This window comes from Folsomia candida, unplaced genomic scaffold (assembly GCF_002217175.1).
Source record: "Folsomia candida strain VU population unplaced genomic scaffold, ASM221717v1 Fcan01_Sc004, whole genome shotgun sequence".
In the NCBI taxonomy this organism is placed as follows: Eukaryota; Metazoa; Arthropoda; class Collembola; order Entomobryomorpha; family Isotomidae; genus Folsomia; species Folsomia candida.
The window spans coordinates 1,184,076-1,206,610 of NW_019091196.1; the positions used below are offsets into that span (position 1 = coordinate 1,184,076).

General features: G+C 41.4%; 4 protein-coding genes across 4 annotated transcripts; 1 reads left to right on the top strand and 3 right to left on the bottom strand.

Annotated features, from left to right (window-relative positions):
* Window positions 1–3,606: 3,606 nt before the first annotated feature.
* On the bottom strand, window positions 3,607–12,536 carry LOC118435177. The gene is made up of 20 exons (XM_035850670.1): window positions 12,311–12,536; window positions 12,059–12,219; window positions 11,758–11,862; window positions 10,849–11,694; window positions 10,191–10,320; window positions 10,035–10,116; window positions 9,933–9,964; window positions 9,485–9,634; window positions 9,216–9,416; window positions 9,002–9,144; window positions 8,786–8,931; window positions 8,152–8,231; window positions 6,240–7,214; window positions 5,559–5,768; window positions 5,309–5,421; window positions 5,112–5,246; window positions 4,799–5,051; window positions 4,546–4,706; window positions 4,008–4,112; window positions 3,607–3,929 (listed from the first exon to the last, which is right to left on the bottom strand). The coding sequence occupies exons 7-20, from the start codon at window positions 9,958–9,960 to the stop codon at window positions 3,756–3,758; spliced, it is 2,874 nt and encodes a 957-aa protein (XP_035706563.1). The 5' UTR covers window positions 9,961–9,964; window positions 10,035–10,116; window positions 10,191–10,320; window positions 10,849–11,694; window positions 11,758–11,862; window positions 12,059–12,219; window positions 12,311–12,536; the 3' UTR covers window positions 3,607–3,755.
* A 714-nt stretch (window positions 12,537–13,250) lies between these two features.
* Window positions 13,251–15,329, bottom strand: LOC118435241. Its single transcript, XM_035850937.1, has 6 exons — window positions 15,269–15,329; window positions 14,990–15,138; window positions 14,765–14,913; window positions 14,618–14,694; window positions 13,563–14,552; window positions 13,251–13,345 (listed from the first exon to the last, which is right to left on the bottom strand). The coding sequence occupies exons 1-6, from the start codon at window positions 15,327–15,329 to the stop codon at window positions 13,251–13,253; spliced, it is 1,521 nt and encodes a 506-aa protein (XP_035706830.1).
* A 736-nt stretch (window positions 15,330–16,065) lies between these two features.
* On the bottom strand, window positions 16,066–18,223 carry LOC118435242. The gene is made up of 3 exons (XM_035850940.1): window positions 17,888–18,223; window positions 16,235–16,371; window positions 16,066–16,160 (listed from the first exon to the last, which is right to left on the bottom strand). The coding sequence occupies exons 1-3, from the start codon at window positions 18,115–18,117 to the stop codon at window positions 16,066–16,068; spliced, it is 462 nt and encodes a 153-aa protein (XP_035706833.1). The 5' UTR covers window positions 18,118–18,223.
* A 2,785-nt stretch (window positions 18,224–21,008) lies between these two features.
* Window positions 21,009–22,076, top strand: LOC110848102. Its single transcript, XM_022095223.2, has 2 exons — window positions 21,009–21,357; window positions 21,664–22,076. The coding sequence occupies exons 1-2, from the start codon at window positions 21,219–21,221 to the stop codon at window positions 22,038–22,040; spliced, it is 516 nt and encodes a 171-aa protein (XP_021950915.1). The 5' UTR covers window positions 21,009–21,218; the 3' UTR covers window positions 22,041–22,076.
* The last annotated feature ends 459 nt before the right edge of the window (window positions 22,077–22,535 follow it).

The following is a 22,535-nucleotide window of genomic DNA, read 5'->3' on the forward strand; positions in this document are numbered from 1 at the left end:
TGGGGTGCGATGAGGTGAAGACGAAGCGGGTGGAGACGGAGCGTTGGATGGCTGCAAATAGTAAGATATTTCTAAATTCAAGGTCAAATGTCAGATATTATGTAAATAAGTATTACCAGAGACGTGACCCATATTGACGCCATTAGGCGAGAATGGTGGATCTGTCCACGCGTTTTTATGATTATCAATCGCGACTCCATTTGCTCTGCAATAATAAGAGGAAATTAATTACTCATTCCTCGATAAGTGGTTATCAAACCCTCTTACATAAAGTCCAGATCGTAATACATGTTGCAAAATGAATTGTCCAGTTTGAAGTTGAGATGAATTTCCGTCTCGTTAGCAGAATTTGTGTAGGTCTTGCCATACTTATCTTCGTTTTTTGTTCTCGTGTAGTAGAAATTATTTCCGTACTGGAAAAAATTAATAACATGCACAATTATCGAGTTTACCTTATCAGAAATATATTATTCACCGTCGCCTCTCCGCCTTGTACCGATCCACACGGCATGTACTGCTGAGTCACGTGTCCCATCGTCGAATTATAGCCGAGTTCCTCACAACGTGGAAAATCTTGGACAAACTGACCGATTCCTCCGACCCATGCGCGTCTCGCGGGTCCAGGTTCTGAAAATAGACGGGTCAAAGGTCACGATAACTATCATACCCAATTGTTTATTAGCTTCGGCTACTTTATGCGAAGACTTTGTCCGTCTGTCTGTCAGCAGGATAACGGATCGAGATAATCGAAATCGGTTTGCGGAATTATACATATGACCGCAGAGGGAGGATCCTATCAACTTTTCGGGTCTATCGGACCACCCCCCTCGGGGCCAGGGGGTATGATCAGGGCAAATGAGATTTTTAATGCAATTGAATCTACAGATGAAATACAGTGAAATTAAGGTTCCCATGGATGACGTTGGCGCGTAATCTCACTGTGCCCCTATCCAATGTATGCAAATGCATTTCTAAAATCGAATCAATTCCATGAGTTTTGGGATAAATGCAACTTTTGATATTTTAATGTAAAGCTAATTTTTGGTACTACAAACAAGTCGATTTGAAAAAAATTACAAAATTCATTTGTCAATTTTTCACAATAAATTTCCTCGGAAATGAATTTTTTATTTTTTTTTCAAATCGACTGGTTTGTAATACCAAAAATTAGTTTTAGATTAAAATATCAAAAGTTGCATTTATCTAAAAACTCATGGAGTTGATTCGATTTTAGAAATTGCATTTGAATAGGGGCAGAGTGAGATTACGCGCCAACGCGTCATCCATGGGAACCTTCAACTGTGGTGGGCATGGTTGGGGCGAAGTGAGACTGAAGCTACTTCCTTATGTGCGTTTGCTATGGTTTATTATTACCCGTTAAGTCCTTTCCATAATTATCCGTCCGTCTGCCCGAAGACAGAATTCTCCCTCGTGCCGTGACCATCAGCTTGTCCAGGATATGTCTCTTCCGAAGCCGTGCAATTTCGTCTGCTCTTTCCAGCTCTGTTTTTGGGACAGGGCGATGTTCCCAGTAATTGTGGTCAATCTCGAGCGTCACTTTGAGATGAAACCAGCCTAATTTTATAAAAAAATCAAATTTTCAACTTTTAAATTCTTACTCCAAGTAAATAAATCAAAAAATGCCTCCTCTTAACTCACGCACCCTTCAGAAATCGACCCCTACTTTTAATTCCGGTCACTTCCACGAGAAAGATTAACCCAACACCAGGTCCGCTCTCTGACCGTTTGGATTCAAGCATGCTGCGTTGGCGTGGGTAAGGCATACCTAAACAATTAGTGTCTCTAAAAGTGTCGTGTCAGAAATAAATTAAGGACCCACTGCATCCGGGTTTTGAATTTAAATTTTTGCGTCTCACCATCGATGTATTTAAATGGCGATTTCGAAATCTGTTCATTGAAAAATGAAGATCTTATTGCATCGTGAAACTAACTATTTGTAGCTTTAAAAAATTTGGAGGTTAGAATTTTGATTTTTTCTTCCATAAAATAAGTATTGTATGTTTACTTATTATTATTTTGTAAATAATAAATTCGGTATTACCGAATTTGTTTCTAGTTTCTCACGATCATGACAGAAAAAATTAAAATTCTAACTTTATAAAGCTAAAAATTGCTGGTTTTCATTTTAAAATATTTTCATTTTAAAAACTGAAAAGATTTCAAAATCCACATTTAAATACATCGAAGAAGGGAAAGTTGAGACCCAAAAATTCAAACTAAAAACCTGTATAATAGAGCGTTATAAAAAGTAACATAGAAGACAGCCCAACCTGACCATCTTTTTGCCCAATGCCACATAGTTCTGGAATATAAATACATATGTAGATTATTTAAATATTCACAAGATTATGAATTATACTTATTCTTTCATTAAATTATATTCCTCACGGTTCGCTCAGCCAGAATTGGGAGTGGGGGGTACGATGTCCGGCCTCCTTCGTGTGCCAAGGTCTCGGCCAGGCGTACTCATCTAGTTAAAAATTATGATAAAAAATTTCAAATTTCTGACACAATTAATTTTTAAACTTGATTTTTAATAAAACGTACTATCATCTCCATGTGGAATCCTCGGATTGGGCACGTTCGCACAGAAATATTGTGGATTGAAGTTGTATTGTCCCAGATTTCTGAAGTAATCCCACAACTCGATGGCCACCTCGTTTTTCGTTTGGTCGAACAAGTCGCTGCAAAGGAAAAAAATACAAAAAAGGAATAAACAAACAGTGGCCACGGAAGCCGCTGGGGACATTAACATTGTAGGGGAGGGCGGGATTTATATAAGACAGGCAGATGATGCGGACATCGAACAACCGTGGGGAAATTGTCCCTCTGTCCTCACCTCACCCACGCTTCCAGCTTCCGCAGCCACAAAAAAATGAAGTTAGACTAGATGAAATTAATGTGCCTACTTTGGAATTTTGGGGAGACAGGTGACGTATCGGATTTCGTTGATGATAAATTGGAGATCGCGTCCCTCCTTTTTGTAGTGCTTGAAGGACGGGTTGACATTTTCGAGGGGGAGGTCCCACACGGCGGCGACGTCCTCAAGGTACGTGTACAGCTGGGGGGACACTTTCCCCACCTGCTCGGCGGTCAGGAGAAGGAGGAATCCGACGGCTGAAAGTGGTGTCATTTTCCGCTACGTGAAAATTGTAAATCGTTCAGAAATAAAGATTGATAAATAAATAAAGAGTTGTTTTCTGAATTTAGGGACAGACATAATTTTCTCCGTTTCCATAGTTACGGTGTAGGCAGAGCACGATTGCTTGATTTTATTTTTCGTAGGGGTCCGTCCATAAATTACGCAACTAGAGAGGGGGGAGGGCGGGTAGAAGGTTCCAATATCGTGCATATGTTACTTACACGTGTTAAAGGGGGGAAGGGGGAGGGGTCTAAAAAATCCGGGTTTTTACTTTCCGTAAATTATGGACGGCCCTTAAATTCACCCTCTGTACATTATCGGTAGTAATTTGTCCTACTAAAACTAAAGTTCTGTCGCACATACTTTAAGCGTTTCAACATCAAATCTATTGTAATTTATTTTTAAAGAAAAATAACATCACGACATAAATTATCACCCCCATTTGTAGGATCACACCAATTTTATTAATTTAATATCACTACTGAATATAATTTATTTAAAATTAGTTTCGATCATTGGTTATTGATTTTTCTCTCAAAATATAAAATATGCCTCTTACAAGATTATCTTATTAGTGGCGACACTTTTGTAATCAGCACTGGTATTTATTTCGCACGTCGTTATCAGGCCCCTCATGTGTACACGACATGTGTCCCAGCCCCTTCCCCCGCGGAGAGTTCTTCAGCATGAACGTGCAGATTGTGACGGTGCAGGCCAGCGCCATTACGACGTACGCCGTCAGCATGTAAATCCGGGCGAAACGACCCTACAAACGTCGACATATTATAAATTATTATTATTAAACTATGAATATTTATTAAATATTCATTAAAGAATCATTTACGGGCGCATCGAATCGTTCCGTTTCATGAAGAACAGGCATCGGCGAGAACAAGTAGATGCGACGCTTCCTGAGTCTCATATCTTTGTCACTGCGACTTTGTAAAATCTGGAAAAATACAAAAATTAAATACGCGAAATTTCCTCTCTACTTCTAAACAAGTTGAAGATGAGTTGGCCTAAAGTGCACTACAAATAGTTGCCGGTTGTACTGAATTTTTTGGCCCCCAGATAAATTCGAGATGAATAAAATGGTATCAATTCCATCGAAATCAATAAATTGCAAATTTTTGGGTCAGCTTGTCTACATGTCATTTTTTACGGCTCGGTTCATTAGCAGTTTGGTCCTAAAATAAAATTTTCAGGATTCTTGTATTTATTCGAAAATTGAACTATTTCATCGTAGATTTATCTGGGAGTCCAAAAATGTTTAAAAATTCAACTTTGTACAAGTTGGTGAATATTTGTGGTGCATTTAACGCCAACTCATTTACAACTCGTCGACAACACTAATTTGCATCAAGACTTATGTATGTACTCACCGACATTCCAACGTGCATAACAATTTCAAAAATGATCCAAACCGTAACCGTGATGAAGATGGGTTCCGTGGTCAGATTTTTCCCGAAGAATGCAAGCACTGCAAAATCATTATGGGCAGCGGGCGACCCAGGAATCGCGTTCGCCGTCAGCACACAAGCAACTAGTGAGAGGTCACAAATATTAGATTCTTGACCTTTGTTGACCTTGACGGTAAAAGTGGTTAAGTCAAACTGAGTTTGACCAGGCACTTACGACACATAACGTAGAATGCAAGCCCCATGACGCCATGTAAAATAATGGTGACTGCGCGAAGTTGTTTTTCCAGCGGTCGGAATCCACCCAGGAGAAGGAGGAGGATCGAAATCACGATCGAAAACCAACCCATGATGCGATGCGCAGTCGCGGAAGGGCGCAAACTGACGCCAAGCAAGGCTTTACTTCCAACTTGACGCCACATCCCGAGCAAAAGGAGAAGAAGGGTAACAAAAGCGGAGGACATGTGAACCTATCAGAAATTTTCAGGGTCAAAGGTCAACCTTTATAGTGACATAAAATTACTACTCACAAAGAACCAGATGCGATGCAGAAAAATCCGATTGTTCATGAACGTCTCTTTGAAATACCGCGTCAGAAAGAAGCTCACCGGAGTGACAAATATGACGATAATGGTCATAAAAATGCCATGCAATAGCCGCGAGTCCTGCGAAAAAAATTAGCATAAACCGGAAGTCATAGTCATGACCATTATGATGACGAACTCACCCAAATAAAGAGCGTGAACGGATCCTCCGCCGCCATCATGCCCCTTTTGTACGCATTACTCAGCTTGTAACGTTCTTTCCGACGCTGTAGTATGGCAGCCTCCGTGGGCGACACTTGAATTAAAATAAAAAGGCAATAATAATAATAAGTGAGGTCAGAGGTCAAACTTATGCAAGGAACTATATCTACATGGAAGGTGGAGAGGGTCGAGAGAGTGGGTATCACTACGCTGAGAACTTATGTTTCTCACGTTCTGGTTGCGGCGTGTACGGTCTCGGGAGGAGGGAGGGGCACTGGAATCCGGACGGATGCAGTTCCTTCAACGCCTCGCAAACTCTGTTGTCCAGGATAATATTTTTCCGCGTGTGAGTCACATACTTCTCCCGCCAAGTTGTCCTATTTCCCAAAGTGACGTTCTGCAGACGTCGCACAGTTTTGACAACGCGGCCCAGTGCGGGATCTGACAGGTTAAAAATAAGCGTTTATAGTTCTCTTTTATTCCAATTTGAATTTTTGTATCGCAACTTTCGCTTCTTCTAGGTGTTCACAATGCAATATTGAAACTTGTTCATCGCCGTGCATTTTTTTCAAAATGAAGAATTTATTGCATCTAAAAATCCATAATTGGTATATTTAGGAGGAGTTAGGAGGTCAAAATTTTGTCATTTTCTCATCAAAGAAAAAAAATCAAAATTCTAACCTACTAACTTTCCAAACTAAAAAATTATCGATTTTTAGATGCACTAAAATCTTCATTTAAAAAAATGTATCGAGACGAACAGGTTTTTTAAAATCTCCATTTGAAAAGGGATCATGTAGTCAACCCAAGTTCAAATTTAAACCCCACATTTATCCCAAAAATTGATAAATTTTGAACTTTTCCCCCATACTGTAAGATACATCTCATTGTCAAGACGAAAAAGGTACTCACCCAACGTCCTGCGTGTCTCATACTGTCGGAAGTACAGGTCACAAACGGGGGGACGGTCCCGAGCGAATCCCATGCCATTGACAAACCAAATACTGGGCGTGCACCGCCCCTTAATCGGGGGGAGTTTGGACGTAAAGGAAGTCTTTCCTACCCAACTCCAATCAAGTTTATACCGATCTCCGACCACAACAACCGCCATCTTCGTAGTGGGATCTCGAAAAGTTGCCCTGGCATTGGTATTTTGTTCCCAATATTGGTCATGGCCTGGATGTTGGGCCATCAGCTGGACGCAGGTCGCATCGTAGTAGGGATGCGGGTAGTTGTTGAGCATATAGGCCGGTCCACCGTACACGCTGCACCGACCGTGACCCGGACCCTGTTCTCTCCACGTTTCCCAATCGAACTCATTAAGGACTCGTTGTACGGCGGAGTGGTAGTGGGAATGCGACGTTTGAAGGGTGACATCCGTCCCGCGGGGGTATTCGTACCAGTCGTCCCACAATTTCCACGCGGAGGACTCCGATATTATATCTAACATGCCGGAAGGATCTTTCATGGGGCGGTCGGAATAGGTCCAGGTGCGTCGGCCGCCGAAAGCTTGACGGATCGCGTCGCCCCGGGTGGAATATTCGGTCGAGTTGGTGTACCACGGGGGGTGCAGGTTGTACAGGGAGGAGCGCGAGGGAGCAGGGTAGATGAATTTGATGGCGCCGCCGAACGTGGAATCTGCCGTGGCGTTGGGATTGAGGACCAAGTCGGCACCGGCGGTGATGGAGGCGCGGTGCTTGGTTTTGGTCCCGGGCCAGGTGAAGTTTGTCGGGTCGGGGTTCATTATCCATTCGCCTTTCAGGGGCTCGGAGCAGATCACGTTATGGACACCGCGGGGGACAGGGTCCGCGTTTTCGTAGAATGCCGGTCCGTGCATGGGGTGCGAGGTGGTGAAGGCAAAGCGGGTCGAGACGGAGCGTTGGATGGCTGCAAGTAGTAATTTCTACATTCGAGGTCAAGATCAAAGGTCGGAGGTATGTGCAGAGGTGTACCGCTATCTGTACCCACCTACATATATACCTACCGTATGGTACCCTATGATAATCCCTGTTTTTAAAGGTGAGTGACCTAGGGTCGACCCATACATCAAATAAGAAAAATTAATGAGCAGATCATTTCTACAAATTCTACGCAATAAATTCCCAATTTTCACTCAAGTTTTTCCAGGAAAAATCAAAATATGTGCAAAAATATGCGATTTTTACGCATATCTTAATTTTTCCTGAAGAGTTTTGAGTGTAAAAGTTGGGACTTTTTGTGCAGAAATGATCTACTATAATTAATACCTTCAATATGGGTCGACCCTAGGTTATTCTGTTAAAAATAGGAATTTGTGCTACCATACCACACTGCGGCTGCCTTAATGGTATGAAATATCAGAAATTATTTTATGACATTTTTTAGCTATTTATGCATATAAGGTAGTATGGGGACGGATGACACAAATTATATGACTGTGGTGCGACCACACCCCCTGGGGGAGGAGTTATCTCCATTTGAGGGAGTGTGGCTTTGAAAACTATTGCATTCGATAGATCTTTGAAAGATAACCCAAATTCATATAAATTACGACTACGTGGGACGCTTCAGAGCCGAGTTATCAGTGTTCAAACATCGACATTTTGTATTTTGCGACCGTGTGACGCAGTGCGCGACCTGATTTATGGGTTCCTAGATATCTCAAACGACGTTATCCATACTGGAGTGTCACCTCCAGCAAGAGGCTTCATGAGGTCACGCCTCGTTTGGCCGCAGGAATTTTTTGAAAATCGTCAAAAATATAGCCAAATTACCTACCGTATGCATACGGTAGGTAAATACCTGGTTACAGATAGCGGTACACTTCCGATTATTTAAATACTACCAGAGACTTGACCCATTACGACGTAAGGCGTGTATGCTGGGTCTAACCACCCGTGTGTATCAATCGCGACCCCATTGGCTCTGTAATAATGATAGGAAATTATTTATGTAATCCTCGATAAGTAAGTGGTTATTAAGTAGTGTCAGCTGCTTATTGCGATCACTTTGTCCGTCCGTCCGTCTGTCCGTCCGTCTGTAAGCAGGATATCTCCTGAACGAGTCAACATAATCAGACCCCGTTTTCGCCATTGTGCTTCTAATTTTTAGTTCTCGGTCGAGTTCGAAAATTGAGTCAATCGGACCACACCCCACAGCGCCAGGGGGTGTGGTCCAAAATTAAATTCACGTTAATTTTCATATGGGGCATCATTTTAAAGGAAATTTCGCCACGAATTCAACGACGCCAATATTTTTGACCTTATGACCTTGACGACGAGGTCAAAGGTCAAAAGTTTCATAATTGTCATATGGGGTGTGTCATTTTAAAGGAAATTTGACTGCGATTTCAAGGAAGTTAATATTTTTGACGTCATGACCGTTAGGACGAGGTCATATACGGAAACGTTAAAGGAAACTAGAATCGCTCTGACGCTACTTATTTATATTCGTTTGGAGGGTTTATTATTTTCTCTTACATAAAGTCCAGGTCGTAATACATATTGCAGAGTGAATTGTCCAGCTTGAAGTTGATGTGAATTTCCGTCTCGTTAGCAGAATTTGTGGGCGTTTTGCCATACTTCTTTTCGTCCTTTGTTCTTGAGTAGTAGAAATTATTCCCATACTGGAAAAAGTACAGAGATTTAACACACACTTATCAACGTTACCTTATCACTCAGAAATATATTATTTACCATCGCCTCTCCGCCTTGCACCGATCCACACGGCATATACTGCTGAGTCACGTATTCCGTCGAAGTATAGTCTGCACAACTTGGAAAATCCTGGACAAACTGACCAATCCCTCCGACCCAGGCGCGTCTTGCGGGTCCAGGTTCTGAAAAAAGACGGGTCAAAAGTCACGATAACTATCATACCCAAGGCCCTTCCATTGTTTATAATTATTACCCGAAGGAACATGTCCATAATTGCCCGTCGGTCTTCCAGAGGTGAGAATTCTCCCTCGCGCCGTGACCATCAGCTTGTCAAGGATATGTCTTTTCCTTAAAGCGTCAATTTCCTTCTCTCTGTCGTCCTCTGTTTCTGGAACTTTGCGTCCCTCCCAGTAATTGTGGTCAATCTCAAGCGTCACTTTGAGATGGAACCAGCCTAATTTTATCAAAATTAAGTTTTTAACTGTTTTTTTTTACTCTAGATGAAAAATACCTCTCACTCACCCTTAAGAAATCGACCCCTACTCTTAATTCCGGTCACGTCCACGAGGAAGATCAACCCGACGCCAAGTCCAGGCCCCATCTTGTCTGGATTTCCATAGTTCTCGACCCGTTTGGATTCTAGGAGGCCGCGTTGGCGGGGGCGAGGCATACCTAAATAATTTTTATGTAAGGCATAGGTGAGCGCAATGGCCGCGGAAGCGTGGGGACAATTCCCCCTGGGTATTCGATATGCGCATAATCTCCCATGCTATATAAACCCCTCCCTCTCCTATACTACAATGTTAATGTACCCACGGCTTCCCTGGCCGCTTGTTATACGGAATCGCTAGAATACTTTAAAAAATGGTTTCCGCAGTGAGCGATCCGACGACGGACCTTAGTTGAACTTGTTCAATAGATGCAAAAATTTGGGAACTATATTTGAATAAACATAGAAAAAAAGACCAACCTGACCATCTTTTTGCCCAATGCCACATTGTTCTGGAATATCATATGAATAATTTAAATATTCACGGCAGGAATTATTTATTCATAAAATTATATTCCTCACCGTTCAGACAGCCAAAATTTGGCGTGTGGCGTAATATTCCCGGCTTCCTTCGTGGGCCCAGGCTTCGGCCAGCCGAACTCACCTAGTTAGTAAAAAAAGATGATCAAATATCACAAATTTTTGATAAGAATAGTTTTTTAAAGTCGATTTATGTACGGTCATCTACGTGTGGAATCCGCGGATTGGGGACGTTTGCGCAGAAATAATGAAATTGGAGTCATGCCTATTCCGGAAGTAGTCCCAGAACTCAATGGCCACTTGTTCTGGCGGTTGATCGTTCCAGTCTCTGCGAAATAAAAAATACAAGTGACCTTGTGATTAAATTCACGTAAAAAATGCAGCCTTATTTAGAAAATTCAGAAAAATTCAGGAAAAAACTGCAGCTTATTTAGCCCGAGTCAGGTTATTAACAGTTAAGATGGGCATAATACGACCACCACAATTTCTTTTATTTTTCCAGAGATTTTGCTTATCATCTTCTAATTTGATTCCTAATTTTCTTTAATTCTACGTTTGGTTTGACAGAGATGTTTGCATCCGAAGGGAAGAAAAGGCGCAATAAATTAGAAAGTGTAAAAGTCGTCAACTTTCCGGTGCATTGTCTCCTCTTCGGATGCAAATATCTTTGCCAAACGTGTCCATTGGGAGGTCGTGTCTTTCGCAAATTTTATCCTAATCAAATTTGTGATCCATTGATCGGCCAAACTCTGAGCGTATACGCTGGGAGACGATTGTAAATGTGTTTAGAAGTAGTGTTTAGAATTAATAAGCCCTATGCTGACTCGAACGAAAAATAGTTGCTGAACTGAAATACCTTGGAATTTTGGCGAGGCAGGTGACATATCGGATTTCGTTGATGATAGTTTGGAGATCCAGGCCGTCTTTCCGGTAGTCCTTGTGGGACGGGTTGATATTTTCGAGGGGGAGGTCCCACACGGCGGCGACGTCTTCAAGGTACGTGTACAACTGGGGGGATACTTTCCCCACATGCATGGCGGTCAAGAAGAGGAGGAGGAATCCGACGGCCGAGTGGTGACGACGTGGTGCCATTTTCTTCCTCTAATACAAATTAATACACGATAAAAAGTGACGTGAAATTTGTGAATCGTTCAGAAATTGAGATTCCCATAATTTATTTCCCCTCATATTTTTTCCGTTTCCATAATTACGATGCATCATGCTATCATGCACCTCATTATCAGTTCATTGTAGAGTCACATATGCATGCATAGTCGGGTAATGGCCTTGTTACCGGATTTTTTTAAGAGTGCACCCGATATTTAATATTATTTACGTCATGCATTAATTTCCGTAGTCCATCTTTGTCAAAAATGCAGTACACTATGTATGTACAACTTCTACGCCAAAAGCAAAGCAAATTTGTGATTTTTAATAAGCTAAAAAAAGTGACAGGTTATGGTGAAAAAGTTCAAAATAAAATATATAACTTTGACATGATAATCTTATCTTAATTTGCGACACTTGATTAGCACTCGTACTTCTCGCGCACGTCGTTATCAAGACCCTCATGTGTACACGACATGTGTCCCAGCCCCTTCCCCCGTGGTGAGTTCTTCAACATGAACGTGCAGATAGTGACAGTGCCGACCAGCGCCACTACGAGGTACGCGATCAGCATGTAAATCCGGGCGAAACGACCCTACAAATGTTGACAAATTATTATCCTATTAAAATTAAATATTCAATAAAAAATTGTGACTACCGGCGCATCGAATCGTTCCTTTTCATGAAGGACAGGAATCGGCGAGAACAAGAAATGGCGACGCGTCCAGATTTGCATGTCTTTGTCACTACGCCATTGCAAAATCTGAAAAAAATACATATGTAAAGTTTCCACAAGTATTTTTTAAGAGTATATGTCTCAGTGGCCGCGGAAGCCGTGGGGACATTAACATTGTGGGATAGGAGAGGAAGAGGTTTATATAACATTTGTGGATGATGCGGACATCGCATAACCGTTGTCCCTTTCTCCCCACGATTCCACGATCATTGGTCTTCCTCACCGTCATTCCAATGTGCATCCCAATATCAAAAATGATCCAAGTCATGACGGTAATGAAGACGGGTTCCGTGGTCAGATTTTTCCCGAAGAATGAGAGGACTGCAAAATCATGATGGGCAGCGGGCGACCCAGGAATCGCATTCGCCGTCAGCACACAAGCAACTACCGATGTCACAAATATTATATTGTTGACCTCTGTTGACCTTTGACGGTAAAAGTGGTTAAGTCAAACTGAATTTAACCAGGCACTTACGACTTCCGGTTTATGCTCATTTTTTTCGCAGGACTCGCGCCTATTGCATGGCATTTTTATGACCATCATTGTCATGTTCGTGACCCCGGTGAGCTTCTTTCTGACGCGGTATTTCAAAGAGACCTTCATGAATAATCGGATTTTCCTGCATCGGATCTGGTTCTTTGTGAGTATAGTAATTTTATTTCAGACAAGGGTTGACCTTTGACCTTGATAATTTCTGATAGGTTCACGTTTCCTCCGCTTTTATCACCTTTCTCCTCTTCCTGGTCGGAATGTGGCGTCAAGTTGGATGTAAAGCCTTGCTTGGGGTCAGTTTGCGCCGTTCTGCGACCGCGCATCGCATCATGGGCTGGTTTTCGATCGTGATTTCAATCCTTCTCCTTCTCCTGGGTGGATTCCGACCGTTGGAGAAGCAACTTCGAGCATTGACCATTATTTTGCATGGCGTCATGGGGCTTGCATTCTACGTTATGTGTCGTAAGTGTCATGTCATGACCGTGACGATGAACTAACCCAAACGAAGAGCGTGTAAGGATCCTCCGCCGCCATTATGCCCCTTTTGTACGCGTTTGTCTTTTTGAAATTCTCCTTTAACCTCTCCTTCTGTGCAATTTCCTCCTGCGTCACTACAAAATCAAAAAGCCAATTATAATCTCAGTTAGGTCAAAGGTCAAACTTCTCCATCTTACGATTTGGTGCCAAAGTTAACGGTCTTGGGATGACGACCGGACATGCAAACCCGGACGGATGAAGTTTCTTAAACGCCTCGCAAAGTATCCTCTCACGTAGAATCCTTCTCGGCGTGCGACTGACATACTTCTTGTGCCAAGATGATCTATTTCCCACTTTGGCGTTCTGCTGACGCCGCACAGCTTTGACAACCCGGCCCAGCGCGGGATCTGGTAGGTTAAAGAAAAATATGTGCTTATCGTGAAAATTAAGCCTGGTTAACACGCACTAATTGCAGAAAAAGTCGCATGACGTCGTAGCTGAACTGTCGTTGCCGATTCCACGGACGGATTTCGGTCCGGGCTAATTTTCAAAAAAATTCAAAATGGAAAATTGGACGGCGCTGGATGTACAAAAACATCAAAATTTGTTGCTTTGCATTTATTTTTGAAAATTATTCTGGACCGAAACCCGGGCCAAAATGCACCTAAGAGGTCATGTGACTTTTCTGCAATGTGGAAACCTTGTGTCAAACATCTTGCTAAAAATAGATGAATTTTGATCTCCCTCCCCCACTCACCTAACGTCTTTCGTGCCTCGTACTGTCTGAAGTACAGGTCACAAACGGGTGGACCTTGATCAAAGTTTCCAATGCCATGGATTAACCAAATACTGGGCTTGCATCGCCCCAAAATCGGGGGGAGTTCGGCATCGAAACTGTTAGCTATCAGCGTCCACTCCGTATGAACAAACCTTCCCTCCGTCTTGATTGTCTCCTTCCGCCTAATGATGATGCGAAAGGTGGCCCGGACATCAGTGTTTTGCACATTTGCCACATCGTGTTCGGGATGCTGGGCGATCAGCTGGACGCATGTCGCATCGTAGTAGGGATGCGGGTAGTGGTTTAAAATATCTCGTCCTCCTTCATACACGCTGCACCGATCGTGACCATTTCCCCAAGGACGATATCCAGGATTTCGATCGTCCCCACGCTCCCGCCACGTTTCCCAGTCGAACTCGTTGAGGACACGTTGTACGGCGGAGTGGTAGTGGGAATGCGACATTAGAAGGGTGGGATCCCTCCCGCGGGGATATTCGTACCAGTCGTCCCACAATAGCCAGGCGGAGTAGATTTCGTCAGGGTCTTGCATGGGGCGGTCGGAATAGGTCCAGGTGCGTCGGCCGCCGAAAGCTTGACGGATTGGGTCGTCCCGGGTGGAATATTCGGTCGAGTTGGTGTACCACGGGGGGTGCAGGTTGTACAGGGAGGAGCGTGAGGGAACAGGGTAGATGAACTTGATGGCGCCGCCGAAAGTCGAATCTGCCGTGGCGTTGGGATTGAGGACCAAGTCGGCACCGGCGGTGATGGAGGCGCGGTGCTTGGTTTTGGTCCCAGGCCAGGTGAAGTTTGTCGGGTCGGGGTTCATTATCCATTCGCCTTTCAGGGGCTCGGAGCAGATCACGTTTTGGACACCGCGGGGGACGGGGTCCGCGTTTTCGTAGAATATCGGCGAGTGCATAGCGTGCGATGTGATGAAGGCAAACCGAGTGGAGATGGAGCGTTGCACGGCTGTAAATAGTAACTGTAGTTTCTAAATTCAAGGTCAAAGGTCATATGTCGGAGGTGTGTAGTACCATATAGTCCACTTATATTGACGTGAGGCTTGTATGCTGGGTTTGACCATGTCGCATTAATTACGACACCATTAGCTCTAATGACATTAATGACATGACAGAAAATTAATCACTCTTCGTAACTGGTTACCATTTACTTTCACTTACACAAAATCCAAATCGTAATACATATTGCAGAGTGAATTGTCCAGTCTGAAATTGAGATGAATTTCCGTCTCGCCTGAATTCATTTGCGTCTTGCCGTACTTCGTTTTGGCATCGTTTTCTGTTCTCGTGTAGTAGAAATTATTTCCGTACTGGAATTAATTTAAAAAAATTAAAGATATCCAACATACATACATTATCAGCGTTTCATCGTATCATAAATATTACCACCGTCTCTCCGCCTTGTACCGATCCACACGGAATATACTGTTGAGTCACGTATTCCGTCGTCGAATAACCTGGTTCCGCACAATTTGGAAAGTCTTGGACAAATTGACCGATTCCTCCGACCCAGGCGCGTCTCGCAGGTCCAGGTTCTAAAAACGAGGATTAAAGTTTCCCATTATTAGCTTAATTTTTCCCCCTTGTTTCTGATTAGGGAGCGTCCATAAATTAAATTATGTGACACAAGATGGGTGGGGGTCCAAGGCTCCAATGAAATCGTGCCTATTTGGCACACATTAGTGGGAGGAGGGGGATCTAGAAATTCCCGATTTTTGCGTGGCATACCTTATGTCAGTCCCCTTACCTGTGTCATCCCTTGTATAATTATCCGTCGGTCTGCCCGAGACGAGAATCCTCCCTCGCGCCGTGACCATCAGTTTGTCGACGAAATGTTGTTTCCGAAAATTGTGAATTTCCTTCTCTCTGTCGTCCTCTGTTTCTGGAACGGTGCGTCCCTCCCAGTAATTGTGGTCAATCTCGAGCGTCACTTTGAGATGGAACCAGCCTAATTTTATCAAAATTCATGTTTTCTAGTGTTTTTTATTCTAAATAAAAAATGCCTCACTCACCCTTCAAAAATCGACCCCTACTCTTAATTCCGGTCACTTCTACGAGAAAGATTAACCCGACGCCAAGTCCGGGCCCCATCTTGTCGACGTCTTCACTGTTCTCGACTCGTTTGGATTCAAGAAGGCCGCGTTGGCGTGGGTGAGCTTGACCTAAACAATTTTTGTCACCTTGGTTCTTTTGATGCGATGACACTTGATAAATAATTATGCAAATAAGGCTGACCTGACCACCTTTTTGCCCAATGCCACATTGTTCTGGAATATTAAAGTATAAATATTTCAATGTAATTAAATAGGCAGTGACCGCGGAAGCGTGGGGACAGAGGGACGGTTGTCATTACCATTTGTCCAGTTATATAAACCCCTCCCTCCCCTATTCTACAATTTAATGTCCCCGGATGTCCCCACAGCTTCCGAGACAAAAAATTCTTTATTTATTTATCCATTAAATTATATTCCGCACGGTTCTTTCAGCCAAAATAGGGCGTGGGGGGTACGATGCCCGGCTTCCCGTGTGGGCCCAGGGTTCGGCCAGGCGTACTCATCTATAGGTAAAAAAGGTTATGGTCAAAGATGAGGAATTTTTTAAATGAAGATTTCTGAAATTCAATTTACGTACCATCATCTCTATGCGGAATCCGCGGATTGGGCACGTTTGCGCAGAAATAGTGCGGATTGAAATTGGTGTCGTGCCGATTCCGGAAGTAGTCCCAAGACTCGATACTCACCTCTTCTGCCGATATGTCGCCCCAGTGCCTACGAGTGAGGAAAAGTACATTAATAAAATTGTGTGACCTTATTGTGTAATCTACGTGAAAAACTCGCAGTGCAGCTTTATTTAAAATAGCACGAGTCATATTGTTCTTAGGGGAGATCCATAAATTATGTCACGCAAAAAAGCCCTTTTTGAGGCCCCCCCCCCTCCCCTATTGTGACGCCTTTGTCACGCTCGTCGTGACCCCTCCCCCCCTCTTGTCACGTCACGCCTGAAAATCTGAATTTTTCCGATACCTAGCAGGAATAACATTCATATTCGTAAAGTAGTAAATATTGTGTAATAGCAAGACTCACAAGGGAATCTTTTGTGCTGTGTCACCTGGGTTTATTCACAAATTAACTTTATTTTGCCAAACTTCATGAAGCCACGCCTCTTTCATAGAAGATGTATTGCAAATAGCGGTGAAGCGAAATATTTCCTCAATAACGAGTGAAACCCGTGTAATTTTACAGGATAGGAACAATTCTTAGCTCTGTTTATACTCATATCTATCACACCTTTGATGGAGTGAAAATTCATAGCGTTTTAGATTTGTAAATAAGCTTTTCCAAAATTCCCGTTATTTTATTTTTTTTAGATTTCAAAAGTTCCAAATAAGTTGAAAAAAATCAACGAAATTTTTCATTTATTGCTATACATTTTTTTAATTGTTAACATTTTTTAATCATGCAGCTGCCTCCAATTAGTACATATTTTTGAACTATGAATAATATGGTTCTTTCGGACGAATTTTTTAAATTGAGGAAATTTTTGGAGATTTAGTAAAGTTTCTTAATTGTTAAATGTTGTTGAACAAAATTACAACGATTTTTTGAAATTATACAAACTGTACGGCACTTTACGGCACGGAGTTTTTTTAATTTTAATTTTTTTTTAATAAACAAACAATTGGATATTGTGCAAATTATTAGAAGGCTTGAACAAATTTTAAAATTTTTATTAAAATGGTTGAAAATCTTAAAATCCAAACCTTGGTCGAAATTGTGGATGATCATCTTCTCATCTGATATTCGGGTGGACAAATATTTCTAAATAATTGCGAAACTTTAGTTTGGCCATTGTCGGAGAATTAAAATGTGAGTTAAAGTTTGCATCAAGTTAGGCCTGCGAAACGTGATGTCACGGATCGGCCGAACCCCCCCTCCCCATATGTCACACTTTGTCACGGATGCTAGGCACCCCTCCCCCCCATCTTCAGCGTGACATAATTTATGGATCACCCCTTAGAAATTTTAAAAAAAATTTCTTCGCACAGTTTGCCTATTTTACATATACTTGCTTCCAAATTTTGGGTACTCCACGTCTGTGCAAGTGGATAGGCAAAGTTTTACGAGCACAATTGATACCTTAGAGTATTTAATCATAATAATAATATTATTGTTATTATTATTAAATACTCTAAGATTGATACACAGACAGACAACCGTGACTGATGGATAAGCCCTGACTCTCTGGCTAATAAAAATACATAATAGTCGTTGAAAAAAAAAATACTTTGGAATTTTGGGAAGACAAGTCACATATCGGATTTCGTCGATGACAGTTTCGCGATCTGTGCCGTCCTTGGTGAAATTCTTGTGCTCCGGGTTAACGTTTTCGAGGGGGAGGTTCCACACGGCGGCGACGTCTTCAAGGTACGTGTACAGCTGGGGGGACACTTTCCCCACTTGCACGACGGTCAGGAGGAGGACGAGGAATCCAGCGGGGTGACGAAGTGGTGACATTTTCTTGCACAAATTACTAAAAATTTGTAGTAATTACTTTACGCGATAAAAAGTCTGGCTGACTGGACTGATGTGAATCGGTCAGAAATTGAGATTGGGAGAATTTATTTTCGAGAGTTCATTGACCTCCTCCATATTTTTTCCTTTGTCATAATTCTGGTGATTTTAGGTCATCATCCAAGATTGCAAGATCTCTTTGCTAACGAAATTGATTTGCAAAAAAAATGTCAAAAATGTTGACATTTTTAATTACTTTCTAGCCCGAGTCAGGGCTTATGTACCCGTCATGTCCGTCTGTCTGTCTGTCTGTCTGTCCGTCTGTCTGTCTGGTTTGCGATAACGGCCGTTAAACTAATCCGATCGACTTGAGATTTTGCACAAATGTAGTATGGGTCAAATGAGGAGTTAAGTTCGAAGATGGGCGAAATCGGTCAAGTGGTTGACCGGTGGGGGTCATATAGGTGGGTCGGGTATTATGCATCAAAATTTCAAAATTGCCGGAGAAAGCTGAAATTTGGCGCAGAGGTTGATAATGGTTTCTAATGAAGGAATGCAAAGCAAAATTCCAAAAATTTTCATGTGGAGGGACCCTAGGGGGTGACCCATACCGATTATTAAAACTTATCCAATCGAGCTGAAATTTGGTAAATAGGTTGTTAATGACTACCAATAGAAGAATATGAATTGAAATTGGACACATTTTCACCTGGACAGACCCTATGGGGTGACCCATACCAATTTTTCAAATTCGTCAAATCGAGCTGAAATTTGGTAGACAAGTTGGTAATATTGACTGGGAACTGGTTAAGGGTGATGGATTTGATTTGAATTTCAGCCCGCTCGCAATGTTAATCAAATGGGCACGTGTTTTTGGCGGGCAGAAATTCCATCACCCTTAACCAGTTCCCAGTCAATAGCTCCTAATGAAGTAAAATAAGAAAAATTTTCACCTGGAGGACCTTATTGGGCGACCCAATAAGGTGACCAGGGAGAAAAATATGTGTGCACCAGCAAATGTATACGAACCTAGTCACCCGCGTGGCTGGAATTTGCATATGTTGCGTCTAATATTACTAGGATAATATCCTGAGAGTTTTAGGAAAAACAATACACTCGTTTCAAAGTTATGGTCACAGTCAGTACTGGTGACCAAGGGAAAAAATGTGTTGTGCACGAACAAAAGCATATAACCCTAGTCACCCACATACCTGGAATTTATATATGTTACATTGAATGTTGGTAATATAATATCCTGAAAGTTTTAAGAAAAAATATACACTCGTTTCAAAGTTATGGTCACAGTCGGTACTGGTGACCAAGGGAAAAAAATGTGTGCACTAACAAAAATTTAATGATAGTGGATAAATTTTAGTATATGGGTTACTAAAGGCTCTTAATTGAAGAATTCGAAGTTTTAAAAATTTTAATTTGAAAACAGATTTACGCCTGACTCGGGCTATATCAAGTCTGCACTGTAGGTTTTTTGTAAATATGTCATTATTGCTTCGTTATTTCATTTCATGCATAAATCAAACTTTAAGAAGTATCATTATCCATTAATTTGATTGTACATTTTATTATTAAATTATGAAATTGAATTATTTATTTCGCACATTATCTCATTCTCCATCATCCTTCCATGAGAAATTTTGCTCCATTATTAAGTAGCGTCAGCTACTTATTGTGATCGTTTTGTCCGTCCGTCTGTCTGTCCGTCCGTCCGTCTGTAAGCAGGATATCTCCAGAACGAGTCGACATAATCAAACCCGGTTTTCGACATTGTGTTTCTAATTTTTAGTTCTCCGTCGAATTCGAAAATGGGGTCAATCGGACCACACCCCACAGCGCCAGTGGGTGTGGTCCAAATTAAATTCAACTTTAATTTTCATATGGGGTGTCATTTTAAAGGAAATTTCACCATGAATTCAACGATATCAATATTTTTGACCTTATGACCTTGACGACGAGGTCAGAGGTCAGAAAATACATAATTTTCATATGGGGTATCATTTTAAAGGAAATTCCACCGCAAATTCAAAGACGTTAATATTTTTGACCTTATGACCTCATGACGTTAGGACGAGGTCATATAAGGAGAAACGTTAAAAGAAACTGGAATCGCTCTGACGCTACTTATTTACATTCGTTTGGAGGGTTTATTTGATAAGAATTAATCCAATGATACGAAAAAGTTGTGTCCTTTGTCCTCTATCTAAGCTTATACAGGTAAACAATTAATTACCTAATGAATCTATCTAACCATCCATCTCTAAATCGTGCGTATGTATGCGATACTTTGCAAAAATTCGCATAATATATTAGCATATTTTCCACTCTTCCACATTCTTTTAAATAGTCTTTCTTAATTGGAGCATTTTTACCTGAAGGAGTTATCCATCCATGTAAATACTTTGATTCTAGTCAAATTTATGTGTGTGCTTTTGTAGAAAAAGAACTAGATTTGGATAAAGTTCACAAGGAAGGGAAGTAATTTTTTAAAGCCTTCTTGTCTTATAGCCCGTTGAGCAATGAATGAAATGACATGGCGTAATAGCATCGATGACGAGTCAACCAGCACAAAATCTGACCACGATTCATACGCTACCACCATAAATAAATGCTTAAACAATGATAAGCAGACGGCGGACAAGTATACCTATACATATATTTATTTTCAGCTTTTTCATTTGATAACGACGGACGGGCAAACTTTGTGGGTAAATATTCATCATTTTTTCCTTTAATACATATCCGCCCTGTGATGAAAAATTTAATGTGGGATTTCGTATGCACTACTTACTCTAAGAAACATCATAACATTTAACGACCTAACTAGCCGTGAAGTTTGTTAAATTAAATATTTTACACATAAAACAATGCGCGTCCTTTGAGTCTAGATACCTTATCTTTCCTCCTTCAGAATGTGACACACGCTTCGCCCTCAATTACTTAATTTGTTATCATTAGAAATAATATTTTTCTGATTTCTGGTATAAAAAGATACCACGATTTTTACTCGACTACCATTTATTTCCTTGGGTCGAAACGGAACAGTTGGTGATTTTTTTGGGGGCGCAGTATTTTTGAAAATCTGGTACAAAATGTTGTTCACACAAGCTTCATATCTTAGTCAGAAGTGGATTATGACCTTTGGCGTGACCTTCTTGATCTCAACGTGCTCCGCATTTCCACAATTTAACAACCAGCAGAATAATCATAATAATCAAGTACAACAGACAGGTATGATTTTTAAAATATTTTTTTACGTGTTTTTATGAAAAAAATAAGTAGGTATTGTCAATCAACATGGTATTTTTGTGCAAAAAATAGATTTTAACCGAGCGATTTTTTGCAAAAAATGAATATCAATCTATGTTTTGCAAAAAGTGGATATCTACAGACCTAGTTTTTGTGTAAAAATTAGACTTTAACCGACCTATTTTTGTGCAAAAAAATTTATTTTAGCGACCTGTTTTTGTGCAAAAAATTACATATTAAGAGACCTACTTTTTGTGCAAAAAAATTAACCAGCCCATCATTTGCCAGGTTTTCCTCTCGGAGCAGAATTCGATCCAGCGACGAGCTACTTCCCACAAAGGGTCCAAACCGGAAATAGCATTCCGACCGGAAGTTCTTCGTCGTCCCATCCTAAAAGTGAGGACGATTCGTTCCTGTCCCCACCCCCGCTAGAAGAACAACAGCAACAACAACACGTTCCTGCCCAAAATTTCGTCCCCACGACCACCACCCCCACGCGGGACTCGTATCTCAACAGCCATTTCAGTGACAACGTGCCCCCAACGTCCACCGGAGGTCCGGTCAATGTTAACATAAACGGGAACGAGTATGGCGAAATAATCCCGGCCCCGTTTCAAGGTGGGGTTGATTCCTACGCGGCGTATCAAAATTTTCAACCAAAATAAAAAATCTGAATAAAAAAATGAGAAAAGTACAAATAATTTTGATAAAATTGAGACGAAATATTTTACGTCGCGTTCCTCCTCTTGCTTGGACTGTGAGTTTGAAAATAATTTCATACACTGCTTAGAAATGTGGCAAACTCAGATATATACTTCGTACTGGTATTGATTTGGTAATAACTTCCTACCGGATTGGTAGTAGTTTGTTTCTAAATGGTAATTTTTTCATTACCACAATATTACTGAATGGTAATGCCCGTTATTACCGGTGCGGGTAGAGTAAAATATGTACCCCAATCAGTAATAATATAATACCAGTTATCTAAAAATTTACATTTTACATCACCATCAACATGAGTAAAATGAAATGCATCTGCTGAATTCATACGGTGGGAAATAAGTCGAGTTGCATTGCATTGCGTACGATTCCGTTTGTAAATATTTGTCTCAACTTGCCTCAAACTTGACAAAGCAACTTCACTGTGTCAAGTTTGAGGC